At 43.7% G+C, this 21,712-nt stretch overlaps 1 protein-coding gene across 1 annotated transcript; it reads right to left on the bottom strand.

Moving 5' to 3' along the window:
* Positions 1 to 2,373: 2,373 nt before the first annotated feature.
* LOC137561871 (olfactory receptor 10AG1-like) lies at positions 2,374 to 4,960 on the bottom strand. The gene is made up of 2 exons (XM_068273223.1): positions 4,802 to 4,960; positions 2,374 to 3,327 (listed from the first exon to the last, which is right to left on the bottom strand). Exons 1-2 carry the CDS (start codon positions 4,958 to 4,960, stop codon positions 2,374 to 2,376), a joined length of 1,113 nt encoding a protein of 370 aa, XP_068129324.1.
* Between the last annotated feature and the right edge of the window lie 16,752 nt (positions 4,961 to 21,712).

Below are 21,712 nucleotides of genomic sequence, written 5' to 3'. Positions count from 1 at the left end.
ACTCAGGCAGGGAATATATGATAGCCAGAAGTAGTCAGCTGACCAGGCGGGTCAGCTGACACTGGCTTCCTCTTTTCATTGGTCCAGCACTATGGGGGAGCCCCTTGTTTATATATGCTGCAGGATGCTCAGTTGCTGGTTGTCTGGCATTGCGAACACATACGTGGGAGCACTCAGACCTGTAGTCAGATCCTTAAGTGTGCCGGGACCAGCTGGAGCTGTAATCCTACACTTAGCTCGATTCTGTTGATAGCTAAAGTACTAGTTTGATTGTGATTATCTGTTATGGCTTTTTGCCTGCCTGACTATCCTCCTGTATTCTGATCTTGTACCTTGCCATTCTGATACTCTGTTGCCGAACCCCGGCTCGTCCTTAGACTCTGCTTCTGCCTCCTGATCTTGTACCTCGATATTTCTGATACCCTGTTGCCGAACCCTGCCTGTACCTAGACTCCGCCTCTGCCTTCTGTATCTGTACTTTATCTGGCTTGTCCGACCTCGAGAACCGACCTTACTGTTGGAGGCGGTTCCCCGTCCTGTTAGTGACACCTCCTCCTGAGTGTCACTTTCAGATGATCCTTCCTACTCTCGACCTGACTCCTCCCGCCTTGGAGAGTTCAGGTCTTCGGAAGGAATCCGTGCGGTACTCCTTACCGCACTGAGGCCTAGTCCTCTAAGTGTTACTGTTGCACCTAACACTACACTCTACTCAGGTGAACAGAGGTTAGCTGGTATATCGGATTATCGGTGATACTGCAGATCACTTATAATCTGGTATATATCTGTATTCCCAGTGATACTGCAGATCACCGGTAATCAGATCCTCTCTGTGCTTCACCGATCGTTACAAACGCTCCTATCTAAGGAAGGCACGCTCCTATCTAAGGAAGGCACACTCCTATCTAAGGAGGGCACGCTCCTATCTAAGGAAGGCACACTTCTATCTAAGAAAGGAACGCTCCTATGTAAGGAAGGCACGCGCCTATCTAAGGAAGGCACGCTCCTATCTAAGGAGGGCACGCTCCCATCTAAGGAAGGCACGCTCCTATCTAAGGAAGGCACGCTCCTATCTAAGGAAGGCACGCGCCTATCTAAGGAAGGCATGCTCCTAAGTAAGGAACGCTCCATACATACAGTAGCAGTGAGTACTGCTATGTAAGGCATGCATTAGTGGCTGCTCCTTCACAGTAAAAAAAATTGCTGCTTAACAGTGCAGCTTAATAAATCAAGCCCATAGTAGAGTAGCACAATATACACAATATGCACAGTACACAGCAGTGAAAATATGATTTTTTGGTAAGCAATAAAAAACCTAAGGGGACAGGGCATAGAGAGTGTTCAGGAGGTTGACAGCCGAGGGGAAAAAAACTGTTCCTGTGCCTTGAGGTCGTGGGGCAAATGGCTTGAAACTCCCTGGCCTGATGGGAGCCAACTGTAGAAGAGGTGGCCTAGGTGTGAGGGATCATTGGCAATCCTCAGCGCACAGTCTGGAGTGATAAAGGCGGTCTAGAGGTGGGACGAGTTTCAATGCAGTTGTGGTAGATGTGTAGTTCATCAGAAGCTCCTAGGCCATACCAAGCTTCCAAACCATCAGTGTAGATTTTAGGTGGGGTGGGGGTATGTTTCCTTGGATCAAGCAAGAAAACACCTCTGTGCTAATCTTAATTAGCTTTGTCTTGGGTCAGATATCTTTTAAGGTGAAGGAGGGATGTTAGAAAAAACATTTAAGCACACTTGTGGTAATCAGCTAATACTGTAAATACTGTAAATGTCAAAGTGTAAAAGGGTCATCAATATCAGTGTCGACTTAGTTCATCTCAGAATTTAAATAGTGGCACTTTAAAAACAAAAGTGATACAGTTGGTAAATACTGGTGCACAGTGCAATCTTTCTTTAGATGTGTAAAAGGGTCTATAAAAGCAATAATGATATTTACAAATGTAAAAGGGTTCTTTACAGTAAGAGTGATTAAGATGTGGAATGCATTGCCACAGGAAGTCGTTATGGCAAACTCTATACCTGCATTTAAAGGGGGCTTAGATGCTTTCCTTGCGTTGAAAGACATCCATGGCTACAATTACTAGGTAATGCCTAATGATGTTGATCCAGGGATTTTATCTGATTGCCATCTGGAGTCGGGAAGGAATTTTTCCCTTTAGGGGCTAATTGGACCATGCCTTGTAAGGGTTTTTTCGCCTTCCTCTGGATCAACAGGGATATGTGAGGGAGCAGGCTGGTGTTGTACTTTGTACTGGTTGAACTCGATGGACGTATGTCTTTTTTCAACCAAAATAACTATGTAACTATGTAACTATGTAACTATGTAATCTGCAGTTAACATAACAGCCCCATAATATATTTTCATGAATCAGGTTACATTTTTGTCTTTATTATAACAAAAACTCGAGACCTGATAGACTCTTTCATCTCTTGATTTCTGAGGCTATAGATGATGGGGTTTAACAGTGGTATGCCAACAGTGTACAGCAAAGAGAGCATCTTGCTTAATCTATTGGAGTATCGTTCAGAAGGAGCCAAATAAATGATAAATATGGCTCCAAAATAGGTGCAAACAGATACCAGATGGGCACTGCAGGTGGAAAAGGCTCTCTGTCTACCGCCGCTGGAGGAAATTCTCAGTATGGCACAAAAGATAGAGACATAACTCAAAATAATCAGCACGAAGGGAAAGAGCGTTAAAGGGATGGTGATCATCATGCCTTCCATTTTCACGAAGTAGATATCTGAGATGTCTGATGAAGATATCTGTAACACTGGATCAAAGTCACAGAAGAGATGGTCGATGGTGTTAGTGCCACAGAACTGTAGACTGCAGATTGATACAATCGAAATGGACAACATAACAAATCCACACAACCAAGACAGTAATGCTAAGTGATTGCAAGTTACGTTGTTCATGACTGAAGAGTACCTCAATGGAAAACAAATAGCCAAGTATCGGTCGTAGGCCATCATGGTCAGGAGAAGAGATTCAGCACTTCCTATAGATGCTCCCAAGTACAGCTGTGTGATGCAACCATAAAGTGAGATGGTTCCACCATTTCCCCATATGACATAGAGCATGTTTGGCATGAGGACGGTGGTGAAAAGTATTTCACAAGCAGATAAATTGCGCAGGAAGAAGTACATGGGGGAATGGAGTCTCGGGCTAGTTTTTATTAACGTAATCACCATCATGTTCCCTACTATAGATGCTAGGTAAAGCAGGAGGAACAGTACAAATATGAAATCCTTCACATGGTGGAGAATGCCAAATCCCAGGAGGACCACCTCTGTCACTTCAGTCCTGTTGTGTCCACAAGTGGCCTGCTGGAGAAGAAGGTCCAGTCTTAATGGCGGTTCAATAACATGTAATTTGTACATTAAAAAAAAACCTGTCACCATATAATACTGATGATGTTACTTTCTGAAACCATTGTGTTAATGATGTTATTGTTCTCACCCTAGTCTACTACTAAATGTTCTAAAATTGGTATTTCAAACTGTTGGCAGTGCAAGCATGTGTACTCAGGATATATTATTGTCATACTAGTAGTATCAGCAGTCAAAATAATAGGTCAGGTTAGTTGTAACAGTAATTGTAATAGTAGTATCTTTGCTATAATGTTAAACAAAATATCCCAACTCATGGGGTTACTTTTTAGAGTATGCAAGCAAAAGGCCATAGCCTGAGGCATGATGCATGTAGATGACCATGGATGTCCAGGACTCTAAGTAAACTGAAGAAACTAGTATGAAACTACCCACCCCCACCACTTCCTTTAACGGACCTTCTTGATGCCAAGAAGCCTGGTTTCTCAGGAGTCAAGATGATGTCCATGGAGAGTTATGCATTAGTGGGGCATGGTTGCTCTGGTCGGGCTATCATGAGTTCTTTTGAACCATATGCAAGAATCTCGCAAGTCAGTTCAGCAAAACTGGTACAATTGAATAGAAAAATTGTGTAAAAAATATTCTCGAGATCTGTTGCTGTACAGCAGTCCCTGGCTAAAGTTTTGAAACTAGCCCCCACCCAGCAAGACATTCTGGTGGTAAATTACTGCTTTTGCAGGTGATTTATTTACAGTTGCATACCAATGGGTAAGAATACATACATCTCATTTTTCCCCATTTAACTTCTGCCAGCAATATTTAAATCCCAATTAACGCTATATTGATATGAGATAAACATGTATGTACAGTGCCAAGCACACAAATACTTTAACTAAGCTGTGTTCCTTTTTTTTCGTTCTCTGCCTGATAGGGTTACATTTCAGGAATGCAAGTGGCAGTTTCTGTCCAGTCGGGACCTGATCAGACTATAGAGTAAGCCAGTGGTGTAGCAATAGGGGGTGCAGAGGTTGCAACTGCATCGGGGCCCTTGGGCCAGAGGGGCCCCTCAAGCACAGAATTAGCTCTCTATTGGTCCTGTGCTCATAATAATCACTTCTATATATACTTTTAATAGTAGTAATCATTAACAAACTGCTCCCCATTCCCTTCTTGCACCTCTGTTCAGGCATGCTCGAATGTACCCAAATTTGATTCGAGAATTCGGGTCCGGGGCAAATTCGGATTCGAATTCGATCACGGCCATCGAATTCGATTCGAAATCGAATTTGATTCATGATCGGTAACTAAATTCGGGAAATATTCGTGTTTGCGAATTCGGATGGCCTTTTTTTTTTTTTTTTAAAGGGAATTCACATTTAGATAGGTGTAATTTAAAAAAATAAATAAATACATTTGATGGAAAACTTTTTTTCTGCATTTCTCGTTTATTCTTCTTCACCGTCTTCACCTTCTTCTTTTTGTTCTCTCCATCTTTTTCTTCACCGTCTTCTTTTTCTGTTTTACCATCTTCTTTCTCATCATCAATCATTATTATCATCTTCATCATCTTCTTCTTCACTGGCATCTGGTTCTTCAAGTTCTTCTTCTTCTTCACCTGGTTCTTCATCTTCTTCTTCTTCTTCTTCTTCTTCTTCTTCTTCTTTTTCTTCTTCTTCTTCTTCTTCAATCATCTGTTCTTCTTTTTCTTCTTTTTCTTCGTCTTCTTCTTCTTTTTTTGTTTTTGTTTTGTGTTAGTCTTCCTCTTGTACCCAACTTAATGTTTTTTCCCTTACAGAACTCTACTGTTGTAAAACATTTTCTTCAACACCAGCATAGCTAAATTTGTGGCATAATAGCTAGTAGCACATGGCAGCAGCGCATAATTCTGTGGACCTTGGCGGTGACAACAGCAGGAGGTTAAATACAGCAGCAGGAGGAGGAGCAGGAGGAGGAGGAGTGACGTTTGGCAGCTATGTCACGGGCCATGGTACCTAGCGTTAGTACCACGGCTGTAAATAAACACCAACAGCAGGAGGTTCCGGACAGCATTCGTGAAGCCCACATTGTGTCCAATGCAAAACTGGGACAGCACAGTTTTCAACCCAAACAACTCTGATTTTTTTTACAACAGTATATAGCTATTGTAGTGGCATAATAGCTAGTGACAATCAAAGTCTGTGACACACGGACGCAATCAATAGGGTCGGGCAGAAGACAGTCACAGATCACAACAGATGCTGGCCTGTGAAGTAAGTATTACACAGTACAGAAGCTAATAAACTCACAGACTAACAGTAGAAATTAAGTAAACTAGTAGTAGTAGTGGTAGTAGTAGTAGTTGTAGTAGTACGCAACTAAGTTAACTAACTACAATCCCTAGTATAGTACACGACAACTAAATCATGTGGCAGACAGTGAGTGACAATTAAAGTCGGTCACACACGGACGCAATCAATAGGGTCGGGCAGATGACACAGATCACAACAGTACACAGTCAGTAACTAACACAGTACTGAAGCTAATAAACTAACAGACTACAGCAGTACAAATTAACTAAACTAGTACTAGATAGGGATGCTCATTCGGATTCCGCGGAAATGCAATTTCCGAAATTCCGATCGGAAATTGCATTTCCGCATCGGAATTCGGAAATCGGTAATGGAAGTGCGTTAGGCGGATTTCCGCCGGAAATTGCGGAAATTCAGCCCGATTTTAACATTGATTTTCTCAAAAACTATAAGGTCTTTTTGAAAACTTTGTTTTGCATCTTGTTCACAAGATTCAGTTTAATAACCTCTGAAAATTTGGTGTTTCTAGGACTTACGGGGGCTTTGCTATTAACCGCTAAAGTTGGCGGATTTTTACTGTAATGTAAAATGCAGAAAATCTGCTTCTGCCTTTTTTCTGCATTTACATTACAGGAAAAATCCGCCGACTTTAACGGTTAATAGCAAAGCCCCCGTATGTCCTAGAAACACCACATTTTCAGGGTTTATTAAACCGAATCTTCTGAACAAGATGCAAAACAAAGTTTTCAAAAAGACCTTATAGTTTTTGAGAAAATCGATGTTAAATTCGGGTGGAATTTCCACGATTTCCGGTGGAAATTCCGCATTGGAATGCGGAAATTGGTAGCGGAAAGCGGAATTGGTATTTGGCAATGGCGGAATGCGGAATTACCGCGGAATCGGAAATTGGCATTTCCGACCATCCCTAGTACTAGACTAGTACACAACTAACTATAATCCCTAACCTACCTAAGCTAGTAGTAGGCTAAGGCTGCCCTAGGCTAGCAGGCCTAGCCTGCACACAGACCTAACACTAGCCTAGCACAGTATACACTATACACTAGCTGACTAAAAACAATCAAATTACTAGCTATCTATAAATGAGTACAATAAACGTGTTCAGGAGGTGATTATGAAGCAAAACGCTAGGTTTAGCACAAGAAAAGCACTGGAGATGCTCTCAGTATGCTCAGTCACAACTTGCCCAAATACTCCTTACTGTTTTACATACTGACTTGAGCTGAGATTTGAACCCTGGTCAAAGGCTCAAACCCTACATCAATTTTTTTTCTAAACTTTGCTTGCTGATTCCTAGAAAGCAAGGTCTATCTGAAAAGTATTAAGCTGAGTGAGTCTGTTTTTCAAGGACAGTGGATTCTGAAACTAGGTTGGGTGATTGGGTAATATAATATCTCGTCTGGACTAGTGTAACATACTACTTTGTGTACTACCAACTAAAAGACTGAACTTGGCTGCTCGTCTCATTCACCTTTGTTTTTGCGGCTCCTCTGTGTCAAGCTCTTCCTTGGCTACCAATTAACCAGAGGATCCATTTCAAACTCTTAACTCTAACCTACAAAGCTCTCCACAGTTTCTCTTCCCTGTACATCTCCTCACTAGTTTCCAAATACCAACCCAATCGCAATCTCAGATCTGCACATAAACTTCTGTATTTTCATTCACATTTGCAAGATTTTTCATGTGCTTCACCCCTTCTCTGGAATGCTCTGGACTCCGTCACTCTCCAACCTTTGTTACCTTTTACCACTTCAGGACCACAGGCTTTACCACCCCTAAAGACCAGGCCATTTTTTGTGAAATTGGCTACTGCAGCTTTAAGGCCAAGCTGCAGGGCCACACAACACAGTATACAAGTGATTCCACCCCCTTTTCTCCCCACCAACAGAGCTCTCTGTTGGTGGGGTCAGATCGCCCCCCGGATGTTTGTTTATTAGGTTGTTCATATTTATTTGTCTACTTTTTTAAATACATTTACCTGTTTTTTTTATATATATTCCCCCCGCCAGCCAATCCCGGTGGTCAGCTGTCATAGGCTTCAACCTATGACAGCTGATATCACCTCTGTGCCTCTGGAGGGGACAGCGCTGCTGTAGATTGCAGCACTATACATGCTAATTAGACAGCGGTTTCGCCGTCTAACAGTCTCCGAGCGGTGATCGCCGCTGGGAGACTGAAGGTGGAGCTCCACTCCGCCTACCAAGCGCGGATGCGCATGCAGCTGCGCGGTTGATCCCCAGCAAAAGCCAGCCCTAGGACTTTACACCAATCAGCGTTAGGCAGTCCAGGGGCTGCCACCGTGGCCATGACCATTGGTGTGATGTGGTCGTGAGGGAGTTAAAAGCTCTCTCAAAATTCACATTTTCTGGCAAGCATATGCTCTATCTTAGGCCACTTCCCCTCTGTCCTAAGGCCAAGGTGCACTCCTACCTTAAACACACTGCCTCTAGGTAGGTTTATTGTATACTACCCCACCTCTTGTTTCCCCTATTCCTTTAGATCACTGTTCCTCAAACTATGGCCCGTTTTTCACTGGCCCCCCAAACACAAAATGCATATCCTGCACCTTTAAATATCAGCAGCCCGCATATAGAATAGCAGTGCTGGAACCACCCATGATCCAAATACTGTAAAAGCCAGTGAGCAGTTATTCGCTGGCTTCCAATCCAATTCTGCATCAGGTGACACTGCTGTCCAGCTGGATGGCAGGTTGTCACCTGGATGTGCTTCACTGTCTGGTGCACAAAGACATTCTTCGGGCGCCGCATGACTGAATGGCTGCTGCTGGGAGTTCTCCTCTGGGAATCAATACCTAAATTCAATGTAATGTGTTTCAACATCATGTTAAGTATGTTCCGACCCCCCCAGCAGTCTGAAGTATGTTGACCCGGCCCTTGACCAAAAAAGTTTGGGGACCTCTGCTTTATATTTTAAGCTCACAAGGGCAGGGCTCTATCCCCCTTTTGTGTCTTGGAATTCATTATACATTTTATTCATCGTGTTACTGTTGTTTCTGTTGAAAAAAGTGGGTGAACACCGCTACACCCCTCTCATCTATATAGAAGTGCTCGACCAGGTCAGCAATGCCCATGCAAACTCGTAGAAGAAGAAGGAGAAGGTCCGCACCATTTCCATAGATCCTTTCCTTTATTGATGGACATATCCATATATGGCATGACAACAGGCATCACATAGCTACATGATGCCTGTTGTCATGTCATATATGGACATGTCCATCAATAAAGGAACGGATCTATAGAAATGGTGCGGACCGCCTTCTTCTTCTTCTACATGTTGTTTTTGTCATTGCCAATTCTGTATTTTGTATGAATTCTGTATTTTTGTCACAAAGGAAAATGAAAAACATCCGGCACTGCAGTAAATGGGAATTGCATTTATTCCAGATTGTGTTCAAAAGTGGAATGCAAACCGCAAACAGTTCAAAATTGAGAACAATACAGTCCTACCATAGGTGTGTAGATGGCAGTGGGCGCAGGGTGTGATATGGGCAGCCTGACGGCCGTTTCGCACGGCGGTGCTTCTTCTAAGGCTCAAGGTTGACAGTTAGGCAGCTGACAGTTTTTCTTCATTGGGGACCCAGTCGGACTACTGATAAGGAATTACAGCCATTAAACTAGTTAGCTCTAGGAAGCTCAGTTCTTTACTAGGAGAGAATAGATTAAAAAAAGGTCAGTAGTTCATATATTTGAGCGCTTTGGAGATGGACTGTTTCATTCAACTCTGACCAAATAATACATCTCTTTTTAAGTTTTTAAACATAACAAAAACTGTTGGACATCTAAAAGTCATTTTTAGGAGTAGGAGGATAGAAACAATTGTTCATCTCATCACTTTGTTTTCACTTAAGTTTCACTGTAAAGTTTCAGCTTCAAACTAAAATGTGCAAATGAACCCCACATATCGTAGTGATAAGTGTTCTCACATACAGAGAATCCTGCAGTCATGTCCTTCTGTTCACCATCCCAAATAAGCCGTGTGCTGGCTGCAGATCCACGTAATGTTAAGACAGTAATAGCGAGCCGGGAGATTTTAATCTTCTGTCGTACTGCAGGGAATTTATCACAAGAGACATCCACCACACAAAACATTACATTTATTATGAAATTATCATATTTCAAACTGAATGCTTTTTCTAACTACCTTTCTACTTGAAACTTTTTTGCAGCAAAAAAAAAAAAAAAGAAAGAAAGAAAGAATAATAATAATAATAATAATAATAATAATAATAATAATAAAAATAATAATAATAATAATAATAATATGCAGCACTTACAGTGAATGTTTTGTCTATTTATTTACTATGATCAGAAATATATATTTTAGCAGATGTGGCAATAGAGATGGCCTGAACAGTTCACTGGAGAGCCCTATCAAAAAGCAGTTGCTGTGGCCATATTGGATTCATTCTCAGCTAGCTGCTGTTAGTGAGAGCAGGGTCAGGCTTGCTGCAGATAGGTAGGGAAAGCATTAGCTAGGCCTGTGTTCTTGTTCCTCACTTGCTGTGAAAACACCCCAAACAGCCCTTTTGGAGGGCTAGCACATCGGGCTCCTGTGTTTTTTTTTTTGTGTGTGACACTCCACAGCCCACTGACACCCAGAGCAGTGTGCACACTACTGCTGTTGTTGTTGCCTCATTACGTTGCACGCACAGAACCACTCCAGTGCATTAATATTTCACTGTATTCTGATAGTACTATTGCATTTCTCTGTGTGTGACACCCCACAGCCCACTGACACCTGGAGCTGTGCATAAAGTAATTCCCGCCTTTTAGGGATTAAAACCTGACTTTGCATCAACTGCGTAATTTTGAATGAGACTTTGGCATGGATCCCCCTCCGGCATGCCACATTCCAGGTGTAAGACCCCTTGAAACAACTTTTCCATCTCTTTTGTGGCCAGAAACAGTCTTTGTAGGTTTTAAAATTCACCTGCCTATTGAAGTCTATGGCGGTTCGCCAGATTCGCCTGTTTGCAACCATTTTCGGTAGTTCGCGTTTATCGTTCGCAAATGGAAAATTCTATGTTTGCGACATCTCTATGTGGCAATTACAGTTTGTGTCGGATGCTTTCTCAGGTCACACCCATCTTTACAAACTGCATTTTCTTCTCCCCATGTTAAGTCTTTCAAAGTATATGTAGTATGTCATTACAGTAGAAGCCCTTAACGTAAACTCCAAGGGGCCGGACCTAGTAGCTTACCATATTAGAAGTTTACTATATCAGAAATTGTCATACTTAAGCAGATTAACTATACTGTACTACTAAAATTATCAAAGAATGTAAATGAAGCGGCGCTTTAGGGGTTAACTAAGCTGCAGGTTCCAAACAGGGGGTTCCCAAAACCCCTAAAATAAAATACAGAAAATTATGAATCAAGGAACATGCGCTAATATATGCTATTTTCTTTTATTCTAAATATACTTTCTCCATAAAATGACAATAAAACAGTATAAAATTCCTATAATCACCCTTACTAATTATGCATTATACACACTCTCATTCATACCATCCACATTCAAGAAATTCTCCAGATCTCGGAAAATTAACTAAAAAAGGATGAAGCGAATTCCAAATCTTGTGCAAAACTTTCAGATCCACAGTCAATATTGTGTTAAGTCTATTACTGTGGGACCCGTCTTGTTAGTATACAACGGGTTTGGTGTATATTCTCCGTTTTATGAAGGATTCAGGAGTGTGGAAGGCTGTGGAAGCGCTCAGCAGCCAATCACATATACACAAGCTCCTCTATCTTTAAGGTGGCGTCACCGAGAAGCAGCTGATAGCGGTGAGATCCGGAAGAGCGAGCGTCGTCCTGGAACTAGCAGTAGGAAGTGACGTATGCCCCCAGATACTGCAGAACAGCTACACGGAGAGCCAGAGCTCAGAAGTCTTTTAGCTGTATACGCAGCTGTACAAACGGAGTGACACCAGACTGTTTAAAGGTATTCCTTGATGAGACAATGTACCTAATTATTATTTGAAGAAGTATAAAAGACATACACCAAACCCGTTGTATACTAACAAGACGGGTCCCACAGTAACAGACTTAACGGTTGGGAGTCTTGCAACCTAGATTACGCCCACAATAGATTGCAATCTATTTTATGCATATTGGATAATTAATCCCCTTTTCTTCCGATCACAATATTGACTGTGGATCTGAAAGTTGTGCACAAGATTTGGAATTCGCTTCATCCTTTTTTAGTTAATTTTCCGAGATCTGGAGAATTTCTTGAATGTGGATGGTATGAATGAGAGTGTGTATAATGCATAATTAGTAAGGGTGATTATAGGAATTTTATACTGTTTTATTGTCATTTTATGGAAAAAGTATATTTAGAATAAAAGAAAATAGCATATATTAGCGCATGTTCCTTGATTCATAATTTTCTATACTGTAGTACTGTATCTTAATTCAGTCAATAATTAGGAGTGTTTTTTCTCTTCTTAATGCTTTGGCAAGCAAGCACCCAAATGTGGGCGCTAACGACAGACTTTGTCAAACAATAATTTACAAATGATTATTCATATGAACGATCAGAAATGATTGTTTGGGACCACTAATGAACACAAATCTCCTAACCAATCCAAGCCCCCAACACAGGTATTGGTCCGAGGCACAGAGACAGAGTGAGTGTGAGTTTTTTTGCCAAGGAGGGATAGATGTGAGTGGCACTCCCTGCACTAGCCTGGAGCAGTGTAGGTGTATATAGGCAAATGAAACCACTGTTCTCACCAGAACATCATCGACGCTGCTGCTGCTGGGACGTGTGCACATTGGATTGGGTGAAGAAAGCCATCAGTACATCCAATACACAGAAAAAGAGCAGAAACTCCGGGCACCTTCCGTCCAATTGTTTTATTGCAGTGATTTGATCGTGCGTCTATAATACAGCCACATGACTGATCCTCAAGTGATGGTGTGGTGGAGGTGGGGGGGCGCCGAGCACCAGTTGGGGCCTGCGACGACCGTTTCGCGTCTCAGTGGACGCTTGGTCACGTTATGCTCCAATAACAGTTATTGGAGCATAGCGTGACCAAGCGTCCACTGAGACGCGAAACGGCCACCACAGGCCCCAACTGGTGCTCGGCGCCCCCCCACCTCCACCACACCATCACTTGAGGATCAGTCATGTGGCTGTATTATAGACGCACGATCAAATCACTGCAATAAAACAATTGGACGGAAGGTGCCCGGAGATTCTGCTCTTTTTCTGTGTACAGAGTGAGTGTGAGGACATCTAGTGGGTAAAAAAACAAACACATAAATAAAAATTCAAGTATTACACTACATTTTACATATTGTAAATTAAATGATAATAAATGAATACCTCCCCCCCCCTGACCTCCCCCTGCCCCCACAGTAACCAAAATAAAATCCTTGTTTTACAAAGAATAAATAGTTATGTTGGGGACTTGTAACTAGTGGTGGACAAAAAAACTGAAAAATGCACCTTTACTGCAAATAAAAATAAAATATTGTTGCCAAACATTGTACTAGGGACATAATTTGTATGTTGTAATAACCGGGAAGAATGGGCAAATAAAATACATGGGTTTTATTAACATAACATGGCCAAAAACTGAGAAATAATTTTTTCCCCCCATGTTTTTCTTATTTTTTCTGGTAAAATACATTTAGAATAAAATAATTCTTAGCATAATGTATCACCCAAAGAAAACCTAATTGCATAGGCAAACGCAGGGAGGGGGGGGGGATTACAGCTGCCCAGAATCCCCCCTCAGACCAGGGCTGGTGCAGTGACTGGGGACAGGCACAAGTTGAGACACCAGAATACCTGCAGGTATCATGCAGCTCACAGCACTGCTCCCATTCTTTCAGCACTGCAGTTGACTTTCGATGTGCAGAGCATGGATCAGCTCTGGGGCACTTAACAGAGCACAGAGCCAGGTGTGAGCACAGCCCTGTGCCCTGCTGTTTAAATGCTTCACTTTACCTTTCATTAGCAATGTCGGCTGTCCTCATTATCTGTATCCATACTGATTCTGATTGATCCCTGTAATGATCCGCTCAGCTGGATGCACTGGCAGACAGCTGTTTGACCATTCCTCTAGTCTGTGGGCTGCAGGTCTCTGCAAGAGAGACCTGTCTTTCCATTACAAGTTTCTGGTCTGTTCTGCTGCTGAGGAATTTGCATACACTCGTTATGCAAATCCCCTACCTGCCTCCTTTGATGACTGGCAGTATAAAGAGCTATGTTTCCCAGAGTCCTTTGCTGGTCATAAGGGTTAGTTCCTGTGAAACACTCCAAGTGTCAGCCTTGCTCTTTGTTTGAAGATTAGCTTAGAGTAATTCCTGGAACTGCACTGGGCAGTTTCCCTAGTGCAGTAGGATTGCATATCTGTTTTGTTTGTCTGTTGCGATTGTCCTGTCCCAGCGGTGGTCGACATGAAATCGTTCTGTGTGTCTGGGTGCTAACCGGAACAGCGGTTGTTACTGGTAGACCCTTCTGATCTGTCTTGCCAGGATCGCACTCGCCTTGCGCTAGTGCTGTGGATCCGTCTGATCTCCATCTCTCTTTCTATACTTGGATCGCACTAGCCTCTTGCACTAGTGCTGTGGATCCTTCTGTTCTGTCTTCCTGGATCGCACTAGCCTCTTGCCCTAGTGCTGTGGATCCTATCTCTCACTTATTCCTGTTTTCGTGTATCTGTCTTGTCTGCTACGAATGCTTGCTGGAGGCTCGGTGAGGTAACCGTTAAGCAAGAGCTCGCGTCCTCTGTTTCATGTTTGTCTGTCGGTGGTTAGTTAGGCGTGTTTGTCTCTGTTGTGCTTATCACGCGGAGACCACGCATAAACGCCTGCACTGTTGTGAATGAGTGCGGTGTTCGCGTTTAGCTAGCGTTTGTTATTTTCCTTATCTTCTCATTGTATGATTTGCTGTGCCTTTGCTACTCTCGTGCTCTGCCTTGCTGTAGCCTTGTGTCACCTCTGGCAATCGCCTCTCTCGCGATTGCGTTTCTACTTCATATCTGCTGTTGTGTATGCACCGTCGCGGGTTGGCGACTAGTTTGGTGCACACACATACAATTTGTCCCTGTGCTCATTCTCTTTCGCAATCGCTTCTCTTGTGATTGCGTTCTCACTTGGTTTCCTCTGTTGTATGTCCGCTGTCGCAGGGTGGCGGGTAGATTGGTGGACATACATACATTTCTCATCTGTGCTTATTCGGTCTTGTGTCGCTGTTAGCAATCGCCATCTCTGGCGATTGCCTTCTCTCCTGTTCTTCATGGTTGTGTGTGCACTGTCGCGGGTTAGCGACTAGATTGGTGCACACACATACCCTCTGTCGCTTTGCTCTCTCTCCTTCAGGGCTATCTTGCCCTGCGTTTCTTCCCTTCATGCAATTCCTGTCTGGCGTGTGTGGCAGGGCAGAGGAGCTGTTCCTCTGCACTCCACAGCTCCACCTGCCGACAGGAATTTCCCTCTACAGGTGCATTGCACCTTTTGCTGGGTTCCCTCAAATTACACGCTTGTGGAGGATTTCCGCAGTGTTAGCACACGTCTTGTGCGCTGATCACGGAGAGAATCCCACAATCGTTACAATCCCGTTGTTGATTGGGAGCAGATTGGACATCCTAGTACCCAGCATGGTGTCCAACCATATTGTTATACTGTATTGTGCGTGTTTGAGGGAGACCTTTCAGGAATACCCCCCTTAAAAATCCTGGGTTTGCCCCTGAATTGGTGTTGAAAAAAACAAAATAGAGTGATAAAGTTATTGGCAAAGTAAAGGGAGGAGCGCTGACAGATGAAAATTGCTCTGGTCCGTTTAGGTAAAAACCCCTGGAGGTGAAGAGGTTAACTAGGGATGGTCGAAAATGCCAATTTCTGATTTTGCGGAAATTCCAATTACCACAAATGCTGATGAATGATTCTGCTGATTTTCATGGATACTGGAATGTCTGGATTTCTGGATTCCAAGTCTTTTTTTTTTTTTTTTTGCCATGTTTGTTAGTAAAATTATAAAATTATCTAATCATATAATTATAAAAAAGGTTCTTTTGTGAAATATGTTATATTTATAGTGGATGTCAATTATGTGGAGATCCTTGATACTTCTGAGTCAGAAATACTGGATCAATCAGAGAATGCAGAATTTTTCAGAGGAACTCAGAATACCATGGTGAATTTTAGACCAATCACAATATCTTCCGTAGCGCTGTACTTAGTACAAACAAATAATGGGGAACAAATATACATAAGAAATACAAGACACTGTACAGTCATGCCATTAAATAGAATAAATACAAATACATACATAGTTGATAGTCTGGATCAACAGGGATATGTGAGGGAGCAGGCTGGTGTTGTACTTTATACTGGTTGAACTCGATGGACGTATGTCTTTTTTCAACCAAAATAACTATGTAACTATGTAACTATGATGTGTAGTTGGTACGTGTACATATGTTAAAATTACAGCGGTATGAGAAACACTAGGAGGAGGTCCCTGCCCTTGCGAGCTTACAATCTAGAAGGTAGTGGGGAGGAAACATAAGGATTAGTGGGTGAGCCAGCGTGCCTTCAGTGCTGCCTATTGCAAATTATAGGCTTATCTGAACAGGTGTGTTTTCAGAGTACGTCTGAAGGTTTCCAGACTCGTGGCATGGCGAACCAGCTGAGGGAGAGAGTTCCAAAGGAGAGGGACAGCCCGTGAGAAGTCTTGGATGCGAAAGTGAGAGGAGGTGACTAGGCTGGAGGACAAAAGGGTATCCTGTGAGGATTGGAGGGTCCGGGCGGGGAGGTATCTGGAGATTAAAGAGGAAATGTATGGAGGCAATAGCTTGTGCAGAGCTTTGTATGCAAGTGTGAGAAGTTTAACCACTTCCCGACCGCCGTATATACAATTGGCAGCCGGGAAGTGGACGCCGCAAGGACCGCCGTATTGACAATTGGCGGCGGTCCTTGTATGGGCATGGGTGGAGCGATCGCGTCATCCGTGACGCGATCCTCCGCCTCCGCCTGGCGCCGCTCACCCGCCGCAACATCCCGCCGGCCATACGGAAGCGCCGGCGGGATGTTAACCCGACGATCGCCGCATACAAAGTGTATAATACACTTTGTAATGTTTACAAAGTATATTATACAGGCTGCCTCCTGCCCTGGTGGTCCCAATGTCCGAGGGACCACCAGGGCAGGCTGCAGCCACCCTAGTCTGCACCAAGCACACTGATTTCCCCCCCCCCCCTGCCCCAGATCGCCCACAGCACCCATCAGACCCCCCCCTGCCCACCCCCCAGACCCCTGTTTGCACCCAAACACCCCGCTAATCACCCATCAATCACTCCCTGTCTCTATCTGTCAACGCTATTTTTTTTTTATCCCCCCCCTGCCCCCCGCTCCCTCCTGATCACCCCCCCACCCCTCAGATTCTCCCCAGACCCCTCGCCCCATGTACTGTATGCATCTATCCCCCCTGATCACCTGTCAATCACCTGTCAATCACCTGTCCATCACCTGTCAATCACCCGTCAATCACCCGTCAATCACCCCCTGTCACTGCCACCCATCAATCAGCCCCTAACCTGCCCCTTGCGGGCAATCTGATCACCCCCACACACCAATAGATCGCCCGCAGATCCGACATCAGATCACCTCCCAAATCCATTGTTTGCATCTATTCTCTCCTCTAAACACCCACTAATTACCCATCAATCACCCATCAATCACCCCCTATCACCACCTGTCACTTTTACCTATCAGATCAGACCCTAATCTGCCCCTTGCGGGCACCCAATCACCCGCCCACACGCTCAGATTGCCCTCTGACCCCCCCTTATCAATTCACCAGTGCATTAATTACATCTGTTCTTCCCTGTAATAACCCACTGATCACCTGTCAATCACCTGCCAATCACCTATCACCCATCAATCACCCCCTGTCACCCCCTGTCACTGCCACCCATCAATCAGCCCCTAACCTGCCCCTTGCGGGCAATCTGATCACCCACCCACACCATTAGATCGCCCGCAAACCCGCCATCAGATTACCTCCCAAATGTATTGTTTACATCTGTTATCTTCTCTAAACGCCCACTAATTACCCATCAATCACCCATCAATCACCCCCTATCACCAACCGTCACTGTTACCTATCAGATCAGACCCTAATCTGCCCCTTGCGGGCACCCAATCACCCGCCCACACGCTCAGATTGCCCTCAGACCCCCCCCCCCCTTATAAATTCGCCAGTGCATTAATTACATCTGGCCTTCCCTGTAATAACCCACTGATCACCTGTCAATCACCTGCCAATCACCCATCAATCACCCCCTGTCACTGCCACCCAACAATCAGCCCCTAACCTGCCCCTTGCGGGCAAACTGATCACCCACCCACACCAATAGATCGCCCGCAGATCCGACATCAGATCACCACCCAAGCGCAGTGTTTTCATCTATTCTCTCCTCTAAACACCCACTAATTACCCATCAATCACCCCCTATCACCACCTGTCACTGTTACCCATCAGATCAGACCCTAATCTGCCCCTTGCGGGCACCCAGTCGCCCGCCTACACGCTCAGATTGCCCTCAGACCCACCCTTATCAATTCGCCAGTGAAATATTTACATCTGTTCTCCCCTGTAATAACCCACTGATTACCTGTCAATCACCTATCAATCACCCATCAATCCCCCCCTGTCACTGCCACCCATCAATCACCCCCTGTCACTGCCGCCCATCAATCACCCCCTGTCACTGCCGCCCATCAATCACCCGCTGTCACTGCCACCCATCAATCAGCCCCTAACCTGCCCCTTGCGGGCAATCTGATCACCCACCCACACCAATAGATCGCCCGCAGATTCGACGTCCGATCACCTCCCAAGTGCAGTGTTTACATCTGTTCTCTACCCTAAACACCCACTAATTACCCATCAATCACCCCCTGTCACTGCTACCTATCAGATTAGACCCCTATCTGCCCCTAGGGCACTCAATCACCCGCCCACACCCTCAGAATGCCCTCAGACCCCAGCCCTGATCACCTCGCCAGTGCATTGCTTGCATCTATTCCCCCCTCTAATCACACCTTGAGACACCCATCAATCACCTCCTGTCACCCCCTAGCACACCTACCCATCAGATCAGGCCCCAATTTGCCCCGTGTGGGCTGCTGATCACTCGGCCAAACCCTCAGATCCCCCTCAGACCCCCTTCCGATCACCTCCCCAGTGCATTGATTGCATCTATTTTCCCCTCTAACCACCCCCTGAGACACCCATCAATCACCTCCTGTCACCCCCCTAGCACTCCTATCCATCAGATCAGGCCCAATACAACCTGTCATCTAAAAGGCCACCCTGCTTATGACCGGTTCCACAAAATTCGCCCCCTCATAGACCACCTGTCATCAAAATTTGCAGATGCTTATACCCCTGAACAGTCATTTTGAGACATTTGGTTTCCAGACTACTCACGGTTTTGGGCCTGTAAAATGCCAGGGCGGTATAGGAACCCCACAAGTGACCCCATTTTAGAAAAAAAGACACCCCAAGGTATTCTGTTAGGTGTATGACGAGTTCATAGAAGATTTTATTTTTTGTCAAAAGTTAGCGGAAATTGATTTTAATTGTGTTTTTTCACAAAGTGTCATTTTCCGCTAACTTTTGACAAAAAATAAAATCTTCTATGAACTCACCATACTCCTAACGGAATACCTTGGGGTGTCTTCTTTCTAAAATGGGGTCATTTGTGGGGTTCCTATACTACCCTGGCATTTTAGGGGCCCTAAACCGTGAGGAGTAGTCTTGAAACGAAATTTCTCAAAATGACCTGTGAAATCCTAAAGGTACTCATTGGACTTTGGGCCCTTTAGCGCAGTTAGGGTGCAAAAAAGTGCCACACGTGATATCGCCGTACTCAGGAGAAGTAGTAAAATGTGTTTTGGGGTGTATTTTTACACATACCCATGCTGAGTGGGAGAAAGATCTCTGTAAATGGACAATTGTGTGTAAAAAAAATTAACAAATTGTCATTTACAGAGATATTTCTCCCACCCAGCATGGGTATGTGTAAAAATACACCCCAAAACACATTATACTACTTCTCCTGAGTACGGCAATACCACACGTGTGGCACTTTTTTGCAGCCTAACTGCGCTAAGGGGTCCAAAGTCCAATGAGCACCTTTAGGCTTTACAGGGGTGCTTACAATTTAGCACCCCCCAAAATGTCAGGACAGTAAACACACCCCACAAATGACCCCATTTTGGAAAGTAGACCCTTCAAGGTATTCAGAGAGGGGCATGGTGAGTCCGTGGCAGATTTCATTTTTTTTTTGTCGCAAGTTAGAAGAAATGGAAACTTTTTTTTTTTTTTTCTCACAAAGTGTCATTTTCCGCTTACTTGTGACAAAAAATAATATCTTCTATGAACTCACTATGCCTCTCAGTGAATACTTTGGGATGTCTTCTTTCCAAAATGGGGTAATTTGGGGGGTATTTATACTATCCTGGAATTCTAGCCCCTCATGAAACATGACAGGGGGTCAGAAAAGTCATAGATGCGTGAAAATGAGAAAATTCACTTTTTGCACCATAGTTTGTAAACACTATAACTTTTACCCAAACCAATAAATATACACTGAATGGGGTTTTTTTTTATCAAAAACATGTTTGTCCACATTTTTCGCGCTGCATGTATACAGAAATTTTACTTTATTTGAAAAATGTCAGCACAGAAAGTTAAAAAAATCATTTTTTTGCCAAAATTCATGTCTTTTTTGATGAATATAATAAAAAGTAAAAATCGCAGGAGCAATCAAATAGCACCAAAAGAAAGCTTTATTAGTGACAAGAAAAGGAGCCAAAATTCATTTAGGTGGTAGGTTGTATGAGCGAGCAATAAACCGTGAAAGCTGCAGTGGTCTGAATGGAAAAAAAAGTGGCCGGTCCTTAAGGGGTAGAAAGCCCTAGGTCCTCAAGTGGTTAAACTGGATCCTTTTGGCAACTGGTAACCAATAGAGGGAGTGGCAGAGAGGGGCTGCCTCATAGGATCTAGAAGAGAGGTGGATGAGACGGGCTGCAGAGTTTAGTAGGGATTGGAGAGGTGCCAGTCTACTTTTTGGTAGGGTGTTGCAGTAGTCAAGACGGGAGATGATTAGGGCATGCACAAGCATTTTAGTTGCTTCTTGTGAAAGGGAGGGACGGATTCTGGAAATGTTTTTGAGATGGAAGTAGCAGGAGGTAGTTAAAGTTTTAATATGTGGTTTAAAGGAGAGCTCAGAGTCCAGAGTTACCCCTAGACAACGAGCTTTGGGGGTTGATGCTATTGGGGTGTTATCTACATTGATTGGATACTACCAAGTTTTGTTGAGTCTTCTGAAAGGCTTAAAATTACTGCAGTAATCTTGATTTCTGCTGAAACATTCTGCATACTCTGATTGGTCCAATACTACTTAGCATTTCTGAGTCCTGTGATTGGCCTAAAATTTCTGTTTTTAAGCCAGTCACAAGACCCGGAATTCAGACATACTCTGTAGCATTGGACCAATCAGAACAGGCAGCATTTTTTCCCATTATGCAAATTGTGGCTTCACATAGCAGAGCACCCAGTATGACTTGGTATTCATTCCATAGTTTATTGAACACAGTTGGGTCAGACAATGCATTTCACGCAATACATTTTTGAACTAATTCTGAATCATATTGGCTACTTTTAGATCTACAGTAGAGGTAAGTAAACCATACCTTTCCTTTTTAAACTGCTTTCAATTATTTTATAATTTTGGGCGCCTCCACCCACCAATATTACTGCTTATACCTCTGTTGGAAAGTTGTATATTTAGTATAGCTCTTGTTTGTTTTCTGGAGCCAATCTAACTTCTTGGGAGTGTGGCCTTCTGAGGACCCTCAGATGCCCAAACCGGGGCAGGACGTCCTCCGTAAGCCTTATTGGTGTTTGCATAATCTAGAAAACTGCAATTTGTGTTACTCTCTTTACTTCATATATCCTAGTATAGTAGTAGCAGTAGGGTATTGTACCATGTTAGCCATCAGTAAAAGCAAGCAGTTTTAAATCAG

The sequence above is a fragment of the Hyperolius riggenbachi genome, chromosome 3 (assembly GCF_040937935.1).
Source record: "Hyperolius riggenbachi isolate aHypRig1 chromosome 3, aHypRig1.pri, whole genome shotgun sequence".
NCBI lineage: Eukaryota > Metazoa > Chordata > Amphibia > Anura > Hyperoliidae > Hyperolius > Hyperolius riggenbachi.
The sequence above is the reverse complement of the archived record's forward strand: the minus strand, read 5'-3'. Positions and strand labels throughout refer to the sequence as shown.